Source organism: Macrobrachium rosenbergii, chromosome 41, assembly GCF_040412425.1.
Source record: "Macrobrachium rosenbergii isolate ZJJX-2024 chromosome 41, ASM4041242v1, whole genome shotgun sequence".
Classification (NCBI taxonomy): Eukaryota; Metazoa; Arthropoda; class Malacostraca; order Decapoda; family Palaemonidae; genus Macrobrachium; species Macrobrachium rosenbergii.
In genome coordinates this window covers 29,265,462-29,289,500 of record NC_089781.1, presented here as the reverse complement: position 1 = coordinate 29,289,500, position 24,039 = coordinate 29,265,462, and the positions used below count along the sequence as shown (strand labels likewise).

Here is a 24,039-nt window from a genome sequence, read left to right as displayed (position 1 = left end):
CGGGACTATCTACATACAGTAGTTTTAAAGAGGTCTTCTCAGGCCACCGTAGTGTGCAGGTAGCCGAATGGTGGGAGTTGTGGTGGGTCAGAGGGGTGACGTCACTCGGACCATGCCGTGCCTGAGTAAGCTGTGGAACTTCCATAAGAAAATAAAGGAACTATTCTTTCTGCTTTTTTTTTCATCTTTTCAGAGATTTGTATATTATTCTTTTAGGAAAATAAAATTAAGATTACAAATACATAACTTTATTACATTAAAACAACCAAATGTATATTTGATGATGTAAATAACTGAAATTTGTTGAGCATTAGACAGTTTAAATTTATAAAATAAATAATATATACAAAGTATATGCTTCAATTATGTTCTATATCACGTTGCGAGCTTTTTCATTTTATTTTGCGCTTTTCTTGATGAACTAATACTCCTGTTCAAAACACGAATTCTAAAGAATGTACGACATCTAACAAAAAATTTAATAACTTCGGATGGTAATGTGATGTTATTGCTTTTAAAACACTCGCTAATTAAATCAGTCGGTTTAACTGTCGCGCCTTTTCCCGGTTTTAAATATTTTTCCCCGCAATAACAGAGAAACATTTTTTCTATTGTTTTTAAATGTACCAAAAATTCCTCGCTTGGTTGCAACAGCGTTCCATCTCTTGCACTTACGGCACCAATCCACGAGCCATCTCCCTTCGTCGCTGCAGTTCCAAGGAATTCATATTCAGGAAACTTACGAGCTATATAACCACCAACGTATTGTAAGCCTCCATCTTCCATCGCATTTCCTAATTCTTCTTTTTCAATTTCCAATTCTACATTGTCATCATTTTGCAAATCATTACCAAATTCCACTGGCAAACAAAACAACATAGCCGACAGGCTTAGCTCTTTTTGGATAGAAGTTTCTTCATCTACATATGATGCGCTTTGTTCAACAGGAAAGCTGGAAAATGAGGTTGATGTCATCATATCACTATTGCAACTTTCAGCGTTGCAGTTTGATCCTAACAGTTTGCTCTCTTTGCCTAGAATGTGGGCTCTGATTCGGTGCTTAAATGCAACGGGTGATGGGTGTTGGTTTCCCAATCCTTATCTTCAAGCAAACCTTTGTTACCGAAGTACTGAAGACATTTATATGTTGTTTCGGACAGTAATTGCACCGCTAGTTTAACATTCATGCGTTGCATGCCCATTACATTGATGTGCTTTTCAGAGAGCTTATGTGCTGTCCATAGATCACTTTTGCTTTTCATAATTAACTCCCTAACTGAACCACAATGAGCAAACCTATCTCCCGACAATACAAATCCATGATCAAGGAAATTATTCCTAATGAATTTTATTAGGTGCGGTGCATCGGCAAACACATGTACTTCTCTGTTATTATCTACTGGGTTAACAAATGCAGAATTATCTATATCAATGCCTAAGGAATTCCATAAACTAACATTTGTTGTTTATAAGTCACCCAGCTTTCTCAACCTGAATAATCAATTTAAAAAGGAGATCTTTTTTCATGTTAGTATCGAAATTTTATAATAAATAATTTGTTTCCAGGAAGTCGTAAGTCCTCTGATCATCGCGCACTGTACTTTGGTACGTTTGGGTGGAAATGGTCAAGGCCGCACCTATAGGTCCGGCCTACGTCACGGTCTGTACCTGCGCAGAACAGTCATATTTTGGGTCGGGGTTGAGAAGACCTCTGTAATCTATAGACCTTGCAGTAGACCAAAACTAAAGAATCGCTACCACGATTTCAAATTTTAGCTGCCGAACTAGATAGAAACTATATCTCTGTAATTATTAGCTGCCGAACTAAACAGAAACTATAGCTATGTAATTACTTGGTAAGTATATATCAAACTTTATTATAAAATGTAATTTTGTTATTACTTTTAAATAAGTATGAGTATTCTTATTGGTATGCGCTGAAATCTCAATACAAGGCTAGATATCGTTGTGTAGTTTCACGTTAAATGAACTTATTCTATATATAATAAGTATTAGTAAAATGTGATTCAAGTGGAAAAACGCTAAAATATCATTCGAAAATGTTTATATTACTGTAGTACAAAAATTGGGCACAACAATGTAAATGTAAAAGTTCACCTTTAAGCTAAAATAACCATCACTATACTGTAAGAATCTGTGCCAATTTTACCTGGTGCATAAAGTTACTGCTTAGTATTTATTAGATGATTATGATTTCAACAATTATTCTTATTGTTTTGTCCCCAGTGGGCAGACTAGCCATACAGGAATACTGAGTATGGAATCAAGGTAGCTTGATAAACAGTTGATGACTTACTTTTCTGGACGGGGAATAATTTTGGACCTTATTTTTAACAATGAAAGCTTCCGTAGGGGGTAGTGACGTCAGTGCACCTCTCGTGGTTCAGTGTAGGCATTTCTATAGGGTGCCTGTAGCGTTCCTTCGTCCCCTAATTGCACCCACTGTTTAACTTTTACTTGACCTGCATTGTCGCTTCCCTTCTTCAGTCATGTCGTCCGACACTTGTAACTGATACTTCTTAGTGCAATTTTGGGGTTTCGTCCAAGTTCCACTTTCAGTTCCTTCTACTTCATCTTTCGTATTTTTTGGATATCTCTTAAAATATTGTCCAGCCACTCGAACTCCCTCTTTTTACTGTCTTGAGCGTTGAATGGCTTAAGTTGTACAGTGCTTGGCTTGACAGCCTAAATTTCATAAAACAGGTCAAAATTGAAAACATGCCAGGAAAATTTAATGTACTTGATTTTTTTTACAAAATAATCAAGGCTCCTCTATGGACTTTCACGATGTAAAAAATGTATGAAAGGCTATGTTACGTCTCAAAAACACTTCAAGTGGAGTATATTCAAATGATCCACTTGATGCCCAAATATGGTTAGATATAAGAGCTCACAGATTCAAAATACCTGTGGCTAATGGTCACAGGTAGGAGATTTGTTTGCATGTGTTAAAAAAAGGTGATGGGTTAAAAGATATTCTGAATGGATATTTGTATGCCTTGCAAGATTTTCATCCACAAATCTGTTTAAAAAAAGTATTTTGATGATGTTGAGTGAAACTTGATTTTTACACAGAAATTAAAACTTCGCCTGTCTGTAGTTTCACCAGTTTTAAGGTTTCCTCACGTTTTATTTCCTGTACGATTTCAGTGCCCACTTACCTTCATTTTTATTTCACTAAAAGATAGGCCTGTATTGTCACTGAACTAAATTCAATGCAAACGACATTTGTACCAAATTAAAAGACAGGGCCTTTTTATTACTGGGCTACTTTTGATGTACCAATGGAATACTTTTGAACCGTTTGGCAATGTACCACATTTTTCCACTACCTGTAATGCTTAGGGCATTGCTATTGAATTAATAATCAGGACTACATTACTGATGGACTGCCTTTGAATTTCCTGGCATTTGTACTTAGTTAAGTCAGGACTTCATCATTACTGCCTTTATGTTCAGGACATTTTTTTTTTACACAGGTTTTCTATTGCAGTATTAGTAATGATCTATTGCAGGTTAGTATTCAGGACTTTTTTAAAAGGCCTCAGTTTTCCATGATTTAATTGGTTTTCTGTTGCAGTATTAGTAGTGATCTATTGCAGATGAGCATTCTAGACTATTTTTTTAAAAGGCCTCAATTTTCCATGATTTAATTAACTTTTCTCCCATTCCTTCAGGTTATCCACAGATAGCAGGTTCTTGAAGGAAATAACAGAATTTAGAAGAAAATGAGCCAAAGACATTCTGCAACACTTTTCAGAAAGGTAGGTGCTTGATGAACATGAAATGCTCTGTTTGGAAAATATACGACTTGCGTGGGATAGAATGGTTAAGATGGGGCCAAACTACAGATTAAGAAGTTTGATTTTATAAACTTTCAAAATTAATCAAGGTTTTTTACCTACGCCTAGGACGCTGAATAGATGGTGAGAATGAAAGAGAAACTGAAGCTTGTGGACTACCAGTTATTTTGGTAAAATAATTAAAATTGCAATAGTAAAATGAGCTTGAATGTATGTCATTTTGGTGTTCTTAACGTTTATATTAAAAAACTTGGTATTTTGAAATGTTCAACTTCTGTAAGAGTAGTTTAATTTTCTCTGTCACTCCCTGTATATTATAAAAAAATGATTTGGCTTTTGATGATTACTGTGAGAAATTCAGTAGAGAGCAGCTAATGACTTGACTGAAAATAACTGAGCCAATTAGGGAAGTTGATAAAGAGATGAGACATTGTTGGTGCTGAAAAATCTTGCCAGATTACGTGAAAATGTTGAAATAGTTTTATAAATGTTATAGCTAGGCCCAAGCACCAAAATAATAATAACAATACAGATAGATACAGAACTTTTTACTGTGGTTGGTAATTGATACTACACTAAGAAGCCTCACACTTTCGTCATTAAAATTTCCTTTGCAGTCCAATTTTGAATTAATATTTACTGTAGTCGTGGCTAAAATTTCCTTTGCAGTCCAATTTTGAATTAATATTTATTGTTGTTGTGGCTAAATGAAATTTCATTTCCTTAGGATAGCTTTCATAAGACTATAGACATTCAGACAGGTCTCAAAAGACACTCTCAACTGTGCCTCAATTAGGAAAAGAAGTCTAAGTATAGGATGCTTCGGGGCTGGTTATAATGAATTATCTTTTATCTGGTGGATACCTTGTAAAGCTAAAAAATCTCAACTTGACAAGATGTCGTTGACTTCTTCATCTCCTCAGATTGCAGGTATAAATGGAACAAGTTTTAAATAGACACTCCAAATATCTACTCTGTTTTAAATCTCCAAATATCTACTCTGAAAGAATTAACTTCAACAAGCGACTGCTATTTTGTATCAAGTTTGTACAATGTTTGAGAGTGCAGAAAAAATTATCCCATTAACATAAATGTTGGAAAGGGTCACATATAGTGATTAGAGTCTTATATATCTCCTTTGACTGTTAGATAATACCTATGTTAAAACATTATCAGGGTCATAACAGTGCCTATTGGCCCAAACCTGAATCATGGTCAGCTTGGATTCTTGTATTTTCTAAATAGGAACCGTAGCAGTCTTTGTTATATGAGGATTCTTGTATTTTCTAAATAGGAACTGTAGCAGTCTTTGTTATATGAGGTAGTGAGCTGTGTTTCAGGATATACAGCATTTTCCACATTAATTTTAGAGTAACCATCTGATAGCTCATTATTAGTTTAATATCAGATATCAGGTAGTTAAGGTTGTTGTTTCAGGCTACATTAATAAACATAAATTTCTTAGCAGTGTAATATCAGCTCTTAGGTAGTTGTGGATACAATTTGTTCTATATCAAGAAGTCATGCAAGTTAAAGGACAATTTTTCGTTTAGTTTTGATTTGCAGTATCCAGAAGGTTATTGTTAAAAACACACTTGCCAGGGTGAGATTAATAGTAGGTTATCCTTACTATTTTCAGTCGTTTTCGTGAAGTTCAAACAGTTGTTGATAGATTTTGCTGATTTTATGAATACTATATTGGTGCGGATCACCACAGTTAGGAGGAATAGTTATGTGGAGTAAAAAAACCTGTAAGGTATTATTAAGTAATACTTTAGCTGTCTAGCTGCAGCTAAAGTACATATTTCTGTTGTTTTACCTCAGTGATTCACTGTCATTTATATATTCTTAAAGTAGCTTCCATCGTGTTAGGGACCTGGAGTTTAAGCTTGTCACTATAAAATACATTAGATTTTCTTTGACAATAGTTTTGAGGTCTTGCATTACTGTAATGTTAGAACATTACTGTAATGTTAGAACTTTTATTAAAGGCCTTGTTTAATATAGGGAAGATTTGACGTTATTGGTTTGATCTCAAATTTGATGACATAGAAAATTTTCTATTATTTTCAAGTGATGAATATGCCACGAATTTTGTACAAAACTTGCCATGAAATAATAATGTATCTTGCCTAACATTTAACATACAGTTTATGCTGTTGTGAGGTTCAAGAAATGTCAAAAGTGAAAGACTGATCCTTTATTATTCTCAACAGGTGTTGATAATGCGGAAAGTGGACGGCAACCTGAGGCCCCCTGCTGCGTCCATACAGAGGTTGTGTTTGTTAACAGGCACGAAAAGAATATATGTGTTGCAGAACATATAAAAGACAGGTGTATATATATTGCTGGACAGGCAGTACAATGATGCATACAATGAGATGCATAAAGAATCTGAAATAACAACAACTATCTATTATGACGTGATTAATGTGCGTATGAAGAGCAAAACACAAGAATGGAGAGGTGATTTGACGCCCTAACAAATACTGCCCCCGACCCCCAAGACAATAATAATTAGAGGAGCAACTAGTGGATGAAACAGCATTAATCACACAAACGCTGAGGCAGTTGGAGTGGGCCCCTACTCCTGGAGAACTGGGCGTGGGGTGGAACCGACATCTGAGGTTGGCTCGATTTGTCCCCTGGGCCAGCCTGGACCCCGCTTTGGTGGGGGAGCAGGTGTGTCTGAGGGAGGGGGAACTTGGGGGTGCCTGCCTGCTTCCTCGCTTACTTCGTTGTCCAACAGGAATGCCAGCTTCAACCTGTCGATGGTGACCCAGTCTTCCAGCCCTTGGATGTCATTATGCCTTGGCAGCCTGCCTGATGACTCAGTGGGGGACCCTGTAGGGCCTGGTTAAGGGGGGCCAATGGGTGTCCACCCCGACAAAAACGTAGGCACAGGAGTTTAAGGCGGGTGGGCTGCAGGTGGTGGTTCTGTCGGTGAAGGTCTTATGGCAGGGCGAGTCCCATCAACCTCAGGAGGGGGGTGTCAGAGCCGACGGTGGGAAGAATTCTCTGGGAACGGCCAGTGTCTCCCGGTAGACTTTCTCAGCAGGGGAGGCGTCGCCATTTGCCTTTGGTGTGGTGCGGAGACCTAGCAGGACCCAGGGTAGCTGTTCCTTCCACCTCTCGTTCGGTGCAACGTGCCATGAGAGCTGCCTTAAGACAGCGGTGCGCCCTCTCGACCATGCCGTTCACTGCGGGGTTGTAGACCGTTGTGCTGTGTAGAGTTGTACCCATCAGGCATGCCAAGGAGACCCAGAGCTCTGACAGGAAAGCTGGACCCCTGTCTGTAGTGATGTTGTCTGGCACTCCAAAACATCTGATCCAAATGAAGAGGAGGACCTCTGCGCATGATGCTGTTGATGCCTCCTCCATGAGGTTGCCTCGGGCCAGTGGGTGAAGCAGTCTATGACCGTCAGGAGGTATCTGGCTCCTCCTGACTGCGGAAGAGGCCCGACGACGTCACTGTGGATGTGGCCGAAACGCCGATGAGGCTGGGGGGAAGTCGACGACCCGGACTCTGTGTGCCAGGACGTTTTGCTCGCCTGGCATGGGATGCAACTCCTTGCCAACTGCCGGACATCCTTGCTGATGCCATGCCAGCCGAACTTGTCAGTCATGAGACGCGCCGATGTGCAACCTGATTGATGGGAGAGACCATGGACTATGTCGAACACCTGCTTCCTCCTCAAAGCGGGCACTAGGGGGCATGGGTGGCCTGTGCTAGTGTCCCAGAGGAGAGTTGTGTTCGAGTTTGCTAAGGGCATGTCTTCCCACTTAAGAGCTGTCACTCCTGTCCTGTAATCTGCTGCTTGTTCTCTTGCCAGGTCTTCGTAGTTGATGCCGAGGTGGAGGGAGTTGATTTCTACCCTTGACAGGGTGTCAGCTACTGGGTTCTTCCTGCCAGGGACGTAGTTGATGGTTCACCTAAATTCAGAGATGGCAGTCAGGTGTCGCCGTTGCTTTGCAGACCACACATCTCCCAGCTTTGCAAAAGCGTGCACCAAGGGTTTGTGATCTGTTAGGACTGTGAATTCAGTCCCCTCCAGCAGGTACTTGAAGTGTCTCACGGCCTGGTAGATAGCCAGCAGCTCTCTGTCGAAGGTGCTGTAGCAAGTCTCTGCTGGTGAAAACTAGTGGCTGAAGAAGGCTAAGGGTTGGGGGGTGCCGTTCACTAGCTGCTAAAATACTGCGCTGCAGGCGATGTTGCTGGCGTCCGTTGTCAGTCTGAGGGCAGCTGCAGGGTTGTGGTGAGTTAAGGTAGTCACTGGAGAGGGCTCTTTGTTTCAATGAATGCCTGCTGCTGCGGAGCCTCCCAGGTCAGTGTTTTTTGGCTTGCCCTTCAGGATTGACGTCAGGGGGTACATAGTGCGGGTGACGTCTGGGATGAAACGTCAGTAGTAGTTTATCATCCCAAGAAACTCCTCAAGTGCCTTGATGGTTTGTGGTTTCGGGAAATTCTCTACAGCTTTTACTTTAGAGGCCGTGGGGCACACTCCTGCTAGGGAAATCTCTTGGCCGAGGAAGTCTACTTTTTCTTTCCTGAAAATGCACTTGTCGAACCTGATAACTAGTCTGCTGTCCTGCAGATGTTTCAGGACAGCGCGGACGTGGTGAAGGTGTTCCTCTGGGGACCTGGAGAAGATGAGAATGTCGTCGACGTAGCAGGTGCAGAAAGGCAGATCCCACAAGATGGTGTCCATCAGGCACTGGAATGTGGCGCCTGCATTCCTGAGACCGAAGATGGAATAGGAAAATGTGCACAACTCCCAAAGGGTGTGATGATGGCGGTCTTTGGGACATCGTCGGGATGCACAGGGACTTGGAAGTATGACTGTAGCAGGTCCATCTTGGAGAAAATCTTCACTCCGTGGAGGGCGCCCATCAGGTCTTGCATGTTAGGGAGGGGGTAGTGGTCTGGTGGTGTTACCAAATTCAGGCGCCAGTGTCCCTGCAAGGCCTCCATAAACCATCGGATTTCTTTACCATGTGGAGGGGGAGAAGCCCATGGGCTTATTGCTTTTTTTACAGACGCCCATCTGGGGGAGTGTTGTCGGAACTTGGCATGGGTCGGTGGGCCATCGTGGTGGTGTGATGGAAGATGCCGTGCTTTGCTGAAGCCCCAGGTGACTGGCGTAGCTCTGGTTTGAATACGTCCGGGAACTCCTGTAAGAGGGACATGTAGCTGTTGGGAGCTGTGGAGCAGATGGCGGGCATTCCAGGTCCGGTGGAGACGTCAGTCTGACATACCAACATACAACAGACTAAGGAACTGGAGGTGATATAGAATTAACAATTATGAGTTTGCTTCTGTGAAAGGAAAATCAACAAAGCAACATCATCATGTAAGTACTATACCAATCTAACAAGACGATTGCAGTACTGTATGTGTTCATGAATCTAACATGGTATCTGTATGTGTTCATGAACCTAACATGGTATCTGAAAAAATATTTAAGATATGCATAGTGTACCAGACTCTGTAGAGATGTGAGATCTTGGGTGAAGATCAGAGGACACTGAGATAAATGTTGCAGTCCATCAAGCAGCAGTGCTGCTTCTTATTTTTAAAATGTCTTGGACAATGGCTACAAAGGAATACAAAAAGAAAGGCACCTGAGTGCTGTTCTATGAGCAGAAGCTGGTGTCAGAAGCTAAGAAAGACAGATGAAGTTATCAGGGAATAGTTCAAAAGATGGAGAATTGGAACATCTTTTGAACTCTTTTCATAACTGACAAATCAATAACAACACAGGGCATGAAAACTTCAGTGGCTGTAAGCAAAACCTATCAGAGAGAGAGAGAGAGAGAGAGAGAGAGAGAGAGAGAGAGAGAGAGAGAGAGAGAGAGAGAGAGAGAGAGAGAGAGAGAGAGAGAGAGAGAGAGAGAGAGAGAGAGAGAGAGAGAGTGTACTGGTCCATTAGCTCTTTTCCAAGTGTTCTATCAAAATTTCAACATCAATTTACCCTCAAATTCCTCTAGTCATTTAAAGGATAAAAAAAAAAATAATTCCAGCATCTGCACAAACAAAAACCATCTTTAGAAATTAAATTAAGTTTCATACCATTAGGTCTTGCAGCAGTAGTCCAAAGGTCTATTTCTGTCTGCAAAAACTATGATTCAATCTCATTGGCAAATCAATTTTGACCAGTCAAATGCCCACATCTAGGCATCTTGGGTTGTGGCCCATCTAAAACAATCCTTTTTTGCTGCAGCTTGTCTGAAACTTACTTTAGGATTAGAATTCCATGTCTCATTTACTGTACTTAAAATAGAAATGCATTATGGCCAAAACACATTAAATTCTCTTAATATACACAATGAATAAAGAAATACAATTTTATATTTGATCTAGAGAGTTGTCTCTTTATCAACCTCATAAATTATTTTTAATTTAATGCAACTTCAAGAATGGAGAGCAATAATCAACTGCGATTTACAGTACTTTGATTGATATTTGCATTTCATAAATCTAAATGAGTGAGATGTAACTAGAGCTCATTTCTCTTACCTTAGTACTTACACACTTAGTGTAAATTTTTCTTTACACAATGTATCTGCACAACCAGAGAAGCTTCAAATCCAACAGCTGGTGCATCAAGTGCTGGTTGTGAACACTACTACAAAATTTGCAGAACTCATTACCTTGCCTCTTTTCCTGATACTCTATATGTTGACCAACAAATTCTTGCCTGTAGGCAAAGAGCTACAACAACGTAGAAATTTTGTTTATAAGAAGTTATTTCAAAAATGTTCTGACAGTCAAACTAATCCTATACAGTACTAGTTTCGCAGTTACAATTTAGCATACGTGAATTAATACATTTTATGAATGTGGTCTTCACAAAACTTTATAACCATTTACCATGTCAGTTTATCTTGCCTGTTTCTGTTTCATTAAGACAAACCCCTTATTCACTTGCGCCTGAACACTCAATCAAGAGCAGACAATAAAAACAGATATTTCACCTAAGATAATGTTTACTGATGGGTATATTCTCCACCTGCTAGTGAGAAGTCCTTAATTTTACCTATCAATGGCCCTCTTAAGGGAATTTATAAGACTTAACATCCTTGCCTACACAACAGCACAAGGCCCGACGAAGGTATATTCCCCGAACACATGCTCAATTAGGGGGGAAGGATACAAAACTCCATAAAGAATATAAAATATCTTCAGACTGAGCAGGCAAAATTGATATGCAGTAATAAACAGCTGAGACAGAAATGGAAAAGAGATGGGAACCATTAGTGTACTGGTGAAAATGGAAACACCCACTGAATAATGGATTAAACATGGACAGAACTTACTCCACAAGGCTCCCATGATTAGCAAAATTGAAAAACCAAACAAAAATAAAATTTAATTCAAAGGGATCCCAGTTATACAGTGGTAATGAGTATGGCACTGACCAAAAGCCAAAAAACCAATGAATTTGTTATTTTTACTCAACACCAAACGTCAATGTAGAGCAAAATGAACAAATGTGTGGATGGAAACTATGACACATCACAATAACAGGAAATGAAAAAACTAACTTTAAAGACAACATAATAAAGAATTGGGCTTTACCTTCCGAGCAAATTGGATTTTCCTCCAAGATCTATCAAGTTGGCGAGATTGAGAAATGTCCACAAAGAGGAGGGCCGTTTTACGATCAATGGCTTCTTAGAACGACTGACAGTTTGGTCTTATAACCTCTGTAACCCCTACTTGCTCTTCATGCCAGCTACTGTCTATGACACTGGATACCTACTTCCCCAAGGGGAACTACAGAATACAATCAAAGGTGATGTTGAAGGAAAAAGATATGCAATGATTGGAACAAGATATCTCTTTTCTCAGTGCATTTGGAACAGTAGATATACAGTAGTGGGAAACGTACTGCAGTTATTTCCTCTTCCAATTTTGGTGGCAATCCTTGTTCCTGCCTAGATGAAGGCACAGTGGAGACCAAGGTAACCTCCCTAACCACCCGACAATGTAGGAGGAAGTATCTCTTTCCTGTATCATCTTCCTTTTTCTTCCCATTTCTTGCTTAAGTCTCAGCACTGGCACCTTGGCCTCGGCCTTCCTGCGGGAAGATTTCTTTCAAATTGTCTAGGCCTACTCCCTAAGAAACTGCAAGGTTATGGCTAAAATGTCAACTGAACAGACTTCAATACAGCCTTTAACATAGCAACATCAAGGAGGCATGCATGGGGACATTATTCCAAAAGGAAGAATAACAGGGCCAATATCAAAAAGTTCTTTCAAGGAGATTCACCTGTCTAAAAACACTGATCCCTGATATACAATGCCACCATGTTTAGAACTGCTAAATTTTGGATCTAAAATAAAGGATGATTACCTTTCTTTTACGCAGAATTAACAGAGTGAATTAAACAATCAGGGAATCATGAAATGGGCGACACAAGACAGAAAAAAGTGCAAAAAAGTGTCTTGGAAGCTTTCCACTTTCTAGATCCTGTACAGACCGGGATCTCCATTTAAATATGTTTTTAAGACCACAGACAGCAGATGAAGAAACATGAATTACAACCAGTGCCAACTGCAAGAAAAGGACTAAGTTAAAGGAGACAAAACATGGAGGGCTAAACCACTGGCAAGAGATTGGGTAAACAGTATGACTTATAAAGAGGAAAAGAATGGGTGCACAGATAGAACCAACTGTAAAAGATAAAAGGCTGAAAGCTGGAAGCCACGGCCTTATGGGTTGCTTATCATCTCCAAGGCCCTAACAAATGCTTTGCATAACATGAAAAAATAAATACAAGCAAACCCAAAGGCCAAAAATGTGTACCAAAGTACCTTGCTTTGATAGACAATGTTTCAATAGACATAGTTCTCAAGATGACCAAGAAAAGAGCTTATCATAAAAGACACAAGAAAAATACTCCAAATGAATTAGAAAAGCATATTCATCTCCCTCACTCATACACACACTTGAGCAGCATTCACGCTTACCCTGATTCACTTGTATGCTATTAAACAAAACACCCCATTCCTGACAATTTCATCTGGGTTAAGTCAAAGAGGTTTTTAATTATATATGATTTACCTGGTAGAAGGAACAGACTAGTATCTAAAGAAAACTGGCATAAGGGACCAATATTTGGGGGTACTCCAATTTAAATTGAGCAACCAACCTAACCTGTACTCCAGACTGAACATTTATATAGATACACAACCCTTCAAGGAAATTAACAAAATGATCATTTGTAGGGAAAGTGTTTGTAGGGCGTGAAAAAAACAGGCAAGATAAAGGACTCACACTAACCCAGCAGGGTCTTGCCTGTCGCTAACCACTGTCTAGCTGTTCGACCATCATTTGCTTTAACTGAGCATTAAGGCATAAGCAAAATAAAATGTTTACATATTGCCTTCCTAAGCAATAAGGGGAACATTTCAATCAAGTCTTGAGTGAATTATTAGTACATCAAAATTATCCCTCAAATGAAATACTTTTGTTATGACAAATTCAACAGTAATTTGTATTTTTCCTAACATACAAACCCACAACATCATGTGATAGAAATATCCTTAGGCGCGCACGCACAGACGGCTATTGTAGACTCACTTTTAGAGTAGCACTAGCTATAAAAGAGTCCCGCAAGACCAGCCTCTCCCAATTTGTTCTTAGCCGTTGCTACATAAACACGTGCCTTTTACGTCCTGTGTAATATTGATCTCACTTTTTCTTGGAATATCTCTTCTATGTTTTTTGAGACATGTGAAAAGTGTACAGTAAACCCCCCTATTCGCAGGGATTCATACCACAACCCCCCCCCCCAATGTGAATGGCTAAAATCAGAATTGATTCCCTTCGAGTCCTGTGGGACTTCTAAGGGACTGATTTTCTTCTGGGAGGCAAGTTTCTCTCGTTGGCTCTTCCAGCTTCACACTCTCCTGTGGGGTCTCGCGTTTCGGGCGCCACGAGAGTCCCTCATTGCCAGTCTTAAAAGTCTGCGTCTAAGACTGGTTCTGTGCCTGGCTCTTTTTGATTTTTTAGGAAACCGAAAGCAGCCACTCCCAATTTTTGGGAGTCTCATGGGTCGCTCGAATTCTATGAATCATGAGCGCTCTCCTTATGAGAGGCAAAGGACGAGAGAAAGTGCCGAGACACCCAGGTGTCTCGGTGCCGGGACACCCAGGTGTCTCAGTATGGTGTCTCGATACTGCCTGCCAGCTGCTTCAGTTGCCTGGCCGGGTTTCATCCTTGTCTTGAACCTTAGGGTTCAAGCATATAGGATAGCAGACACAGAATTCCCCTTTAAACCTTCTTCGGGGGACTCGGCCTCAAAGGATTTTAGAGTTCGGGGAAACTACAGGCAGTCCCCGGTTATCGGTGGGGTTCCGTTTCTGAGGGTGTGATGATAACCGAAAATCGCTGCTAACCGAAAATCGGCGATTTCGGCACTTTTTCAGCGATCTTCGGGGGTTATCGGCACCGAAAAGCGCCGATTTTCGGCTATTGGCACCTCTGTTAGGTATGTATCAGCACCAATACCCAATTATCAGCGCCAATAAGCAGAAATTGGCGATTTTCGGCACCAAAAATTGCCGATTTTCGTCGCTAGACAAGCACCATAAAACCAAATCGCTGTTAACCGAGCCCACCATTAACTGGGGACTGCCTGTAGTCTAGTTCACGGCAGACGAGTTCCGCCCTGTCCAGTCCCGATTGTGTTAGCGCAATTGGCTTGGCTTGGCATACTTGCCCAGCCCATCCCCTGGTCGCATTTGTGAGACTGGCTTGGCTCAGCATGCGCCTGCCTCCCAGTCCAACTCATACCACCCAGTCTCGCGATCGGCTCGGTTCGGCCCCACTTGGTTTTTCCAAATCGGGTTCTCGGCTCTGTTCGAGTGAACATTGTGCTCTTCCCAGGAAAGTGCTTTGCCACAGCACAAGAGCTCTTCTCCCGTGTGACAGTAATCTCCTTTAGTTGATTATTGCTAACGGTTCGCCTCTCCTGCTGGTCTTACTGGCAGGACATGTGGGGGTAGTCTTTCTCCTCACCTGTTCTCTTTTCCTCTCGCTTGTTCTGAGAGGCGCGAGATGGACAGAGAGAGCTCCGACAAATTTGTCTTCGGAGTTTAGCCTCCTGGCATGCTTTGGGTGTCAGTCCCTGATTGCCTTGTAGTACAACCAGGTAGCAGAGGAGGGTTTCTTGGGATCTGTCAAGGTCTCCCTCTAAGGAGAGAGTTACAGGAGTTTCACGCTTCAGAAGCAGTGAGGCTCTTCCTCTTCAAGTTGCGATCATCCTCGTTTTTCGGAAAACTTCGCACAGGTTTGTCAGCATAAGGATCCCTGGGACAGGACCGCGGCTCCCCAAACGAATAATCTTCATCACTCACAACCCTTGCAGTTCCCAAGGGGCCAAGAGTGTTGGGGGCCGCTGTGGTCCTTCCTTCCCAGAGTGTTCTCGACCAGATGTAATTATTTCCTTCGGACAAGGAGTTCATTCAAGTCAAGACACCAAGCTTCTCCCCTGCCTCAACAGAGTAAGAATTCTTCTTGCCTCAGAGGGTCTTGCCGACTGCAGTTCTGTGGGCAATTCTGGTGCTAAGAAGAAGGACTTTGTCCCAATTCGGATCTCCAGTTTCGTAAGTCCCGAGTTGGCTCGACCCTTAGGAACAAACCTTTACTTGGTTCTGCCTTTCTCTTTCAGAGATTTGCCAGAGGAATGCCTTCAGCATCTAAATAAAGGGCTACTGGGGGAGCAGCATTACCACTAGGTTCCGCCCCTCTAAATACACCCTTGGCTGTCAAACCCGAGACACAGACGCAGGGGAACGATGGCTTACGCAAGGCTGTCACAAATCATGGGTTTGTATTAATAAATATCAAACAAATGCAATATATACACAAAAATACAGGAAGATCCCACCGGGATAATAAAGAGCTTAACGACAGTCAGGGAAAGAGATCCGAAAACATGTCTGCAACGCATGACGGCCGGAAGCCAACTGGATATTTACATCCTTACAGGCGGGTATTCCCACCTACCTGGCCGTAGTTACTGCCTAACCACCTTGTTCAAGAGTTTAACGGCCGTGTCCAGCTTTGCCGTAAGTAATTCCTAATGTAAAGGACCGACGGTCTGTATAGTATCTCAGAACAAAAGATCCTGACAACTGGAAGAAGTTTAGATTTAAAAATTGAAGAGGAAGATTTCCAAGAACTCATAGATGTGTAAGATGTAGAGCTAAAGGCAGAAGATATAATTGTACTTGCAAAAGAGAGAAGAAGAGCAGAAGAGGAAGAAGAAATTGAAGAGGAGCCAGAGCAAAAGTTTATGACAAAGACAATGGCAGAAGCATTTGCCTTAACTGATGGTGCAATGAATGCAAGTTACAAGGTTATTTATGAAGAACAAAAAAAAAAACAGACTGTGTAATCTACAATGGATTGCCTCAAGAAAATGACTCCAGTGCCATTGCCTTCCCTCTCGCCTTCCCCCACATTTGAGCTTAGACCCTCTAAATCTAGTGACAGCTCTTTCCTCAAAATCCTATCCCCCTGTAACACCCAAAGAAATACCAGCTAAAAAGGAGCAAGTTGATGATCCAGCTGCTTTATCATCCTCCTCCTTTTCTGCTTTTTAGTTACATATGTAGACATCAACAGCCTGAAACCGTTCAAGTAAGTACCCCTGTCAAGTACACATCTGATTCTTGTTTGTTATTCAAGTTCTCTGTTTGTACTGAATTATCATATGTCAATCTTCACTGAACCTTTAGAATTAGCTGATATTAATGAGTATTATACCATTATACAGAGCATAGTACAGTGGTACCTCGGTTTCCGACGCTAATCCGTTCTAGAAGGAATGTCGAGATTCAATTTTGTCGAATTCCGAATCAATTTCGACCATAAGAAATAACTGAAAATGGATTAATCCGTTCCTGACCACCAGTCACTACTCCAACCTTGTCTTTTTATACAAAACACTACACACATTACAATTAAATAAGTTCAGAGTTACATAACTTACCTTATTAAAAGTCTTCTTACAGTTTTAAATGCATACTGTATCAAAAAAAATTGGCCTACCAGTGGTAGACCGAGCGCTGCAGGCTAGGCTAGGCAGCCCATATGCACTCCAGAATGTACAGTACTGTACTGTAACGGGTACGCACAAAAACTGTTGTTAATGATAAATACAATGAAAAACAAGCCTGGTCATTACATTAAATTAATAATATATAAAAATAAGCCGAATGTACTGTAGAGTCTGTTATAAAAATTAAGAAAAAGTCTTAAGTTACGTCGGCATCGGCAGCTTGTGGCAAGCGCGAATGTAAACAAACCAGGGCGCCGTCCTGGTGGCGTATCGCGGTACTACTGTAATTACATAAACATTGTGTACGTTCAGGATTGTATTAATTTATGGTAAATTCCATTCAGAGTCTACTGTAATGTATAAAATCACTGCAAAACATCTTTCAATAAATGTTATGATACCCTAACATGTATTTTTCAATAAAATATCCTTGTAAGCAGAATCCCGAGTTAACCTTAGGCTAACCCCTTCTTTACCGAGAATCTTACGGCATTCACTAACGGACTGCACACGTAAACATTGCATTCGCTACAGAAATGCACAAGTGCGCCTCTGTCTAAAAAAATCGAGCATGAGACTATTCCTTGTAAGCAGAATCTCGAGTTAACCTCAGGCTAAGCTCTTCTTTACCGAAACATTGCATTCACTAAACGAACAGCACACGAAATGCATTCACAGAAATGCGCAAGTGTGCCTCTGTCTAAAAAAAAAAAAAAAAATCGAGCATGAGACTGTTCCTTGTATGTAAGCAGAATCTCTGAGTTAACCTCAGGCTAAGCTCTTCTTTACCGAGAACCTTACGGCATTCACTAACGAACAGCACACGAAACATTGCATTCGCTACAGAAATGCACAAGGGTGCCTTTGTCTAAAAAAAAAAATCGAGCATGAGACTGTTCCTTGTATGTAAGCAGAATCTCTGAGTTAACCTCAGGCTAAGCTCTTCTTTACCGAGAACCTTAAGGCATTCACTAACGAACAGCACATGTAAACATTGCATTCGCTACAGAAATGCAAACGTGCGCCTGTCTAAAAAAAAAAAAAATAAAACCAACATGAGACTGCAGCCTATGTACGCTGCAGTTACACTTGTTTCCAAATTAGTGTATGTACGTAATACCATACTGTATGTACTAAATTTTCATCATCAATTATTGTTACATATGTACAGTATGTGTATCCAAATGTCTGAATGTACAGCACTGTACATACAGTAGACAGCCAGCAATGTTTTGCTTCATCATACACCTGGCAGCAGTGGACAACCTCCGATGCTTTGTTTTTCTCTATGTACCGTAGTAGAAATCTTAAAGAGGCCTACCACCTCCGTGTACCCGACACGTATTATGCAATATTAAACGGGTAAAAAAATGGAGTTTTGAGGGAGAGAGGAAGTTACTGTACAGTAACCCAACATAGACAACACAAAATCTTAAGAGGCCTACCACCTCCGTGTACCCGTTACTATGCAATATTAAACTGGTAAAAATATGGAGTTTTGAGGGAGAGAAGAAGTAAGCCTTAAGAGGCCTACCGCCATCGTGTACCCGTTACTATGCAATGTTAAAGGGATAAACAAGAAAACCAGAAATTAACTAATTTTTCATTTTATTATTGCACTGTATGTACTTAATGATTACTAAAACTAGTCTACAAAAGGAATCCTTAATACTAGCACAAACATAAGACTTAATACTACTGTATACTTAACACTACTTAATACTGTACGTACGTTGCTACTGACTATGGACTGTACACCTTACACCTAAATTGAAATGTACACGTTCTAATGCTACACCTAAATTGAAATTACTGTACACTATTTACTGTACACGTTCTACTGCTACACTTAAATTTACTGTACTGTACACTCTATGTTACACAGCTGCTCCTCTCCAGGACTTGCACGCAACGAAGTGTAAACCTGTGGAATAAACACAAAATCAAATGTAGAAATGGTTTGAGCTGTAGGCTAATTTACAAAAAAAAACCCTTAATCTTACTGTATGCACAAGCATTTCCAGGTCACTTATAATCACAAAAACTTTTTCACAACCAGTAGGCTACAGCTTTATCCATACCTTGACGTTGATGAATATGTACAGTTGCCCCTCACACAAGCACTGAACTCCTCCAGGACTTCATTCAACGAAGAGTAAACCTGTGGAATAAACACAAAATCAAATGTAAAAATGGTTTGAGCTGTAGGCTAATCTACAAAAGAATCCTTAATCTTACTGTACAAGCATTTCCAGGTCACTTATAATCAAATTAAAAACTTTTTCACAACCAGTAGGCTACAGCTTTATCCATACCTTGACGTTGATGAATATGAACAGTTGCCCCCACACAAGAACTGAACTCCTCCAGGAACTTCACTCAATTACTGCACAGTAATCTGTGGATTAAACACAAAATAACATGTAGAAACATCATTTCCTGTTATGAGCTGTAATAATACACAAAAGCCTTAATCTTACAAGCATCTTTAGGTCATTTATAAACATTAAAAGGTTTTAACAACTAATACGGCATGGCCCATACCTTGACACTCATGAACAGCTCAGATGAACAGCCCAGACTCAACGGCTTTGGGAGATTCATTCAATGGAGTGCAGTACTGTACAGTAACCTGTGGATTAAACACAAATTGAAATGTACTGTTAGTAACTCAATGTGTACTGTATTTATGGCACCTTTCATTGCTTTAACTTGCATGAATAAATATTCACTGTACTGTATCTCTAGGTCATTTATAAACACTAATAAAAGTTTTTAACCACAACAGTAGGGCCCATACCTTGGCATTGATGAGGATCTGGATCTGTGGAGATGGATGTGGAGAGGAGGTATGGAGAGAGCATCACTGGTTGGAAGGGGAATCTCCTTCCATACAGTCTGATTGCTGCTCTTCAGGAGATTCCTCTTTTCTCTGTTTTTTGGCACTGGGACCGGGCTGGTTTTCTTCTTTAGAAAAAAACCTGTACAGGGTCGTCTGCTGTTGACGTTTTTTCAGGTGTTTCCTGTACACATTGACTAAGTTGTCGTCAACATAGTCAATAGCCCGGTTCACTACAGCCTTGTCATGGTGATACTTCTCGAAGAATTCCTGGAATTTCTCCCAGTGCATCAGCATCTCCTTGATTTCTTTAGTGCCTGTAGTAGGCACCTCCTTGCTCTCCTCCTCTTCAGACACCTCCTCAGCCAAAACCTTCTGCTGCTCCTTGTGAAGTTCCTGGAGTTCCTCTGTTGTCAGCTCCGTGTTGTGTTCTGCCACCAGCTCCTCTACATCATCAGAACTCACCTCCAAGCCCATGGACTTGGCCACAGAAACAATTTCCTCAACATCAGCGTCAAGCAGAGGAAGGGGTTCAGCTTCAGGGTCATCTCCAAGCTGACTTGGGGCATCAAAACCCTCGAAGTCCCTAAGAGGAGCCCCATCAGGCCAAAGGTTTCTCCAGCCTGCTGTAAGGGTCCTCTTAGAAACTTCGGCCCATGCTTTATTTATCAGCCTAACACAACTGAGGATGTGGAAATGTTCCTTCCAAAATTCAGTAAGTGTTAGGCTGGTTTCATTGGTGACTTCAAAACACCTTTGGAAGAGTGCCTTGGTGTACAGCTTTTTGAAGTTTGCAATGATCTGCTGGTCCATGGGCTGGAGTAGTGAGGTAGTTCTGGGTGGCAAAACTTGACCTTAAGCCAGCTGAACTCGTCAGCCAGCTCATATTCCATGTCGGGGGGTGGGCAGGGGCATTGTCCATGACGAGGAGTGCTTTCAGTGGCAAACCTTTCTCTTCGAGGTATTCCTTGATAGTGGGGGCACACACTTCAGAAACCCACTCTCGAAAGATTTGCCTAGTTACCCAGGCCTTAGCATTTGATTTCCACATTACATTCAGCTTATTTTTAAGAACTTTATGTTTCTTAAAAACTCTGGGGGTTTCGGAGTGATACACTAGCAGAGGCTTGATCTTAAGGTCCCCACTAGCGTTTGCACACAACAGTAGAGTTAACCTATCCTTCATGGGTTTATGGCCAGGCAATTTCTTCTCCTCTTTTGTAATATAGGTCCTCTTTGGCATTTTCTTCCAAAAGAGGCCTGTCTCATCACAATTGAACACTTGCTTTGATACGAAACCATTCTCATCCACGTACTGCTGGAATTCAGTCACGTACTTTTCTGCAGCTTTCTTATCAGCACTCGCTGCCTCCCCATGCCTAAGAACACTGTGGATGCCACTTCTTTTCTTAAACCTATCAAACCATCCACGACTGGCCATAAACTCATGATCGGTACTCGAACCTGGTGTACTTTTTATCAAGTCAGTGTGCAAACTTTTGGCCTTCGCACAAATCATGGCCTCAGATACGCTATCCCCCGCAAGCTGTTTTTCATTGACCCAAACTAATAACAGTTTCTCAATTTCCTCTATTACGGGGGGCCTCTGCTTCGTCAAACTCGTAACCCCCTTAGCAACACTAGCACTCTTAATGGCTTCTTTGTTCTTTAAAAATGTGCTGATGGTGGACCTGGGTAACCTATACTCCAACGCTAAATCAGTCACACGAATGCCCCTTTCATACTTTTCAATTACCTCCTTCTTCAGTTCAATAGTAGTCCTCACAGTCTTCCTCTTCTGCTTATCAGCTGTGGCTGGCTTGGGACCCATGATTCCGAGAGAATGTAGAATTTTGCAGGAGACAAAAATTCACCTGTACAAGCCTGCACTTCTTTTTCAAACAGCAGCGGCAGCGTGAGTGGGCTTTAAGTGCTTTTAAATGTGCGTGGAAGAATGCGCCACCAACAACGCCAACTAGCGGCGGCGTTACCAAAACACTTTTGTTTACAAACATCATATGTTTCGTCGATGGGTCGGATCGCGTCGGGCGTCGGGTCGGATTCCGGTTTTTGTTCGGGAACCGGCGCAAACTTTTCTCGGCATTTCGTGTCGGAATCCGATTTTGTCGAGTTTCGGTACGGTCGAAGACCGAGGTACCACTGTACTGTATAGTGTAGGCTAGGCTAACATACATATAGATTGTACCCTGTACAGTATATACAGTACAGTACCACAGTGTAGGTTGGGCTAATTTCAAGATACGTTAACTTCACAAAATGATGGGGTTTTTGTAACCTAACCCCATCGTTAATGGAACAATACCTGTAAAAAAAATTTAAAATACAGTACATACTGCTGATTTCTTCTATATATTCCTTCTTTTCCCTCTGCACCTTCTTCCATTTGTATGTGGGTTTGTTGTATCTGACAGCTTTCCTCCAGCTAGCTTAAACATATACATTGTCCTTTGACATCTGTTTGCCTCTGAATGTCAGTAAGTAGGTAAAGTTGATACTGACAGATTCTTTCCTCTCAAAATCTACCTGGAAAGCAAGAAATACAGTATATTTTAGTATTCACTGATGTGTGTCTACACACTTGGCAGATTTTCTATTTCAAAATTAGCTTTGGTTATGAATTAATTTCAAGGTATACTATTAACTCCTGACTATGAAGATGTCAACTGATAAAAAATCTCGAGACAAATGCTTCAAGATTTGTAATGTGGGTGTTACCTTAGGCATACTGAGAGGAGAGGAACAAAGTCTGAGAAAATTAAGATTGCAGAAATATGCTATGAAAGTATTGGAAAAGGCTCTGAGGCAGAAGAGAAAAGTTTCAAATCAACAATTGAAAGTCTGACTTCGTGCCAGAGAAATCAACAATCATGGCAGTCTTTATATGGTACTGTAACTACAGGAGAGAGGTCTTGCTCAAAGACAGTGTATGCACAGGATCTTGAGAAGGATTTTATTGTGTCCTCCAGAAGGCTGTAAATTTTTTAACAAGTTTGGAATTCAGGTAGTAAGTGTTTAATACCAAAGATACTAGGAAGGATTCATTTTTCAAGTCTGACTAAAAACATCAAATATAATAGAATAGAATATAAAATTTAGGCCAAAGGCCAAGTCCTTCAGCGCTGAAACGGAAATTGACAGTAAAAAGGTTTAAGGTGAAAAGGGAGGAAAACCTCGCAGATGCACTATGAATCAGTTGTTTGGAGAGGGTGGAAAGTAAGACGGTAGAAAGAGAATGTGAACAGAGGTACACTAAAATAAATAAAAAGGGAAAAGGGTTGCAGCTACAGCCGAAAGGGACGTTGCAGCCCTGGCCGAAAGGAACACTGCAAGGAAACCTAAGGTAATGCCTTTAGTGTACCATATGAGGTGCACTGACAGCATTAACCCCTTACAAGGATCAAGGATGATGATGATAACGTTGACATAATGATGAAGTCGCTGACCAACAAAGATGACAGTAATCCTGTGAAACAAATGAAGAGCAAAAGGCGTCAGACTTGTTTCTGGCAAGAGGTGAGGGAGCTTAAATTGGATCCCTTAAACAGGTAAAGGGTATATTCCTATTTTTTGAGAGAGAGAGAGAGAGAGAGAGAGAGAGAGAGAGAGAGAGAGAGAGAGAGAGAGAGAGAGAGAGAGAGAGATTTTAAAGAAGTGTAAAAGGTTTTGAAGTTATTAGTATTGACAAATAGTTTTACCTCAGAACTGTCTTGACACCATAAATTCTGACAGAGCTGACCCAGAAGAGTTCGTTGTTATTTAAATTAGATCATAACAACTGGAGAAACTACAAATATAGACTCTACCAAAATTTCTTTAAGGTTTACAACTTGTCACATGTTGGTGGCTACACCAGCAAGGCTTCAAAGCAAAACATCACAAAGAAAAATTTCTATCAGTTTACTCACCCACTCTGGAAAGGTCATAGATTCTCTAAACAGACAACTCTCAGGATGTCATTGTTTAAAAAATATACACATTTTTAAAATTTTGCTTCTGATCTGGACAGAGCCAATTGATTTTCCCAGACAGATGTCGACCATAATGATTACCTCTATAAAGTACTCTGATAATCTCAGAAAGTTGCAGGTACTGATGGAAGAAGCCACCTGAAATTGAAGAGAACAACCATGCAGTCATCTTCAAAAATAAAAAAATGCAGATTGGATTAACCATCAAAATACACAGCAGAAAATATAAACATTCTGATTAAGTTCTTAATCTTACTCTAAATCCAGCAATTTTGTATAAATCATTTAAATATGGCTTAGAAGCTGTTTGTAT

The 24,039-nt window shown here is 40.8% G+C and overlaps 2 protein-coding genes and 2 long non-coding RNA genes across 4 annotated transcripts; all 4 read right to left on the bottom strand.

Moving 5' to 3' along the window:
• Positions 1-6,011: 6,011 nt before the first annotated feature.
• On the bottom strand, positions 6,012-10,536 carry LOC136826780 (uncharacterized). Its single transcript, XR_010849707.1, has 3 exons — positions 10,342-10,536; positions 9,895-10,056; positions 6,012-9,102 (listed from the first exon to the last, which is right to left on the bottom strand). It is a non-coding gene; the product is annotated as an uncharacterized lncRNA (long non-coding RNA).
• Positions 10,537-18,492: 7,956 nt separating this feature from the next.
• LOC136826781 (uncharacterized) lies at positions 18,493-19,060 on the bottom strand. The gene is made up of 2 exons (XR_010849708.1): positions 18,980-19,060; positions 18,493-18,822 (listed from the first exon to the last, which is right to left on the bottom strand). It is a non-coding gene; the product is annotated as an uncharacterized lncRNA (long non-coding RNA).
• Positions 19,061-19,211: 151 nt separating this feature from the next.
• On the bottom strand, positions 19,212-20,640 carry LOC136826779 (tigger transposable element-derived protein 1-like). The gene is made up of 3 exons (XM_067084217.1): positions 19,699-20,640; positions 19,443-19,530; positions 19,212-19,296 (listed from the first exon to the last, which is right to left on the bottom strand). Exon 1 carries the CDS (start codon positions 20,548-20,550, stop codon positions 19,762-19,764), a length of 789 nt encoding a protein of 262 aa, XP_066940318.1. The 5' UTR covers positions 20,551-20,640; the 3' UTR covers positions 19,212-19,296; positions 19,443-19,530; positions 19,699-19,761.
• A 287-nt stretch (positions 20,641-20,927) lies between these two features.
• Positions 20,928-21,568, bottom strand: LOC136827070 (putative CENPB DNA-binding domain-containing protein 1). The gene is made up of 2 exons (XM_067084823.1): positions 21,162-21,568; positions 20,928-20,997 (listed from the first exon to the last, which is right to left on the bottom strand). Exons 1-2 carry the CDS (start codon positions 21,566-21,568, stop codon positions 20,928-20,930), a joined length of 477 nt encoding a protein of 158 aa, XP_066940924.1.
• Positions 21,569-24,039: the final 2,471 nt, after the last annotated feature.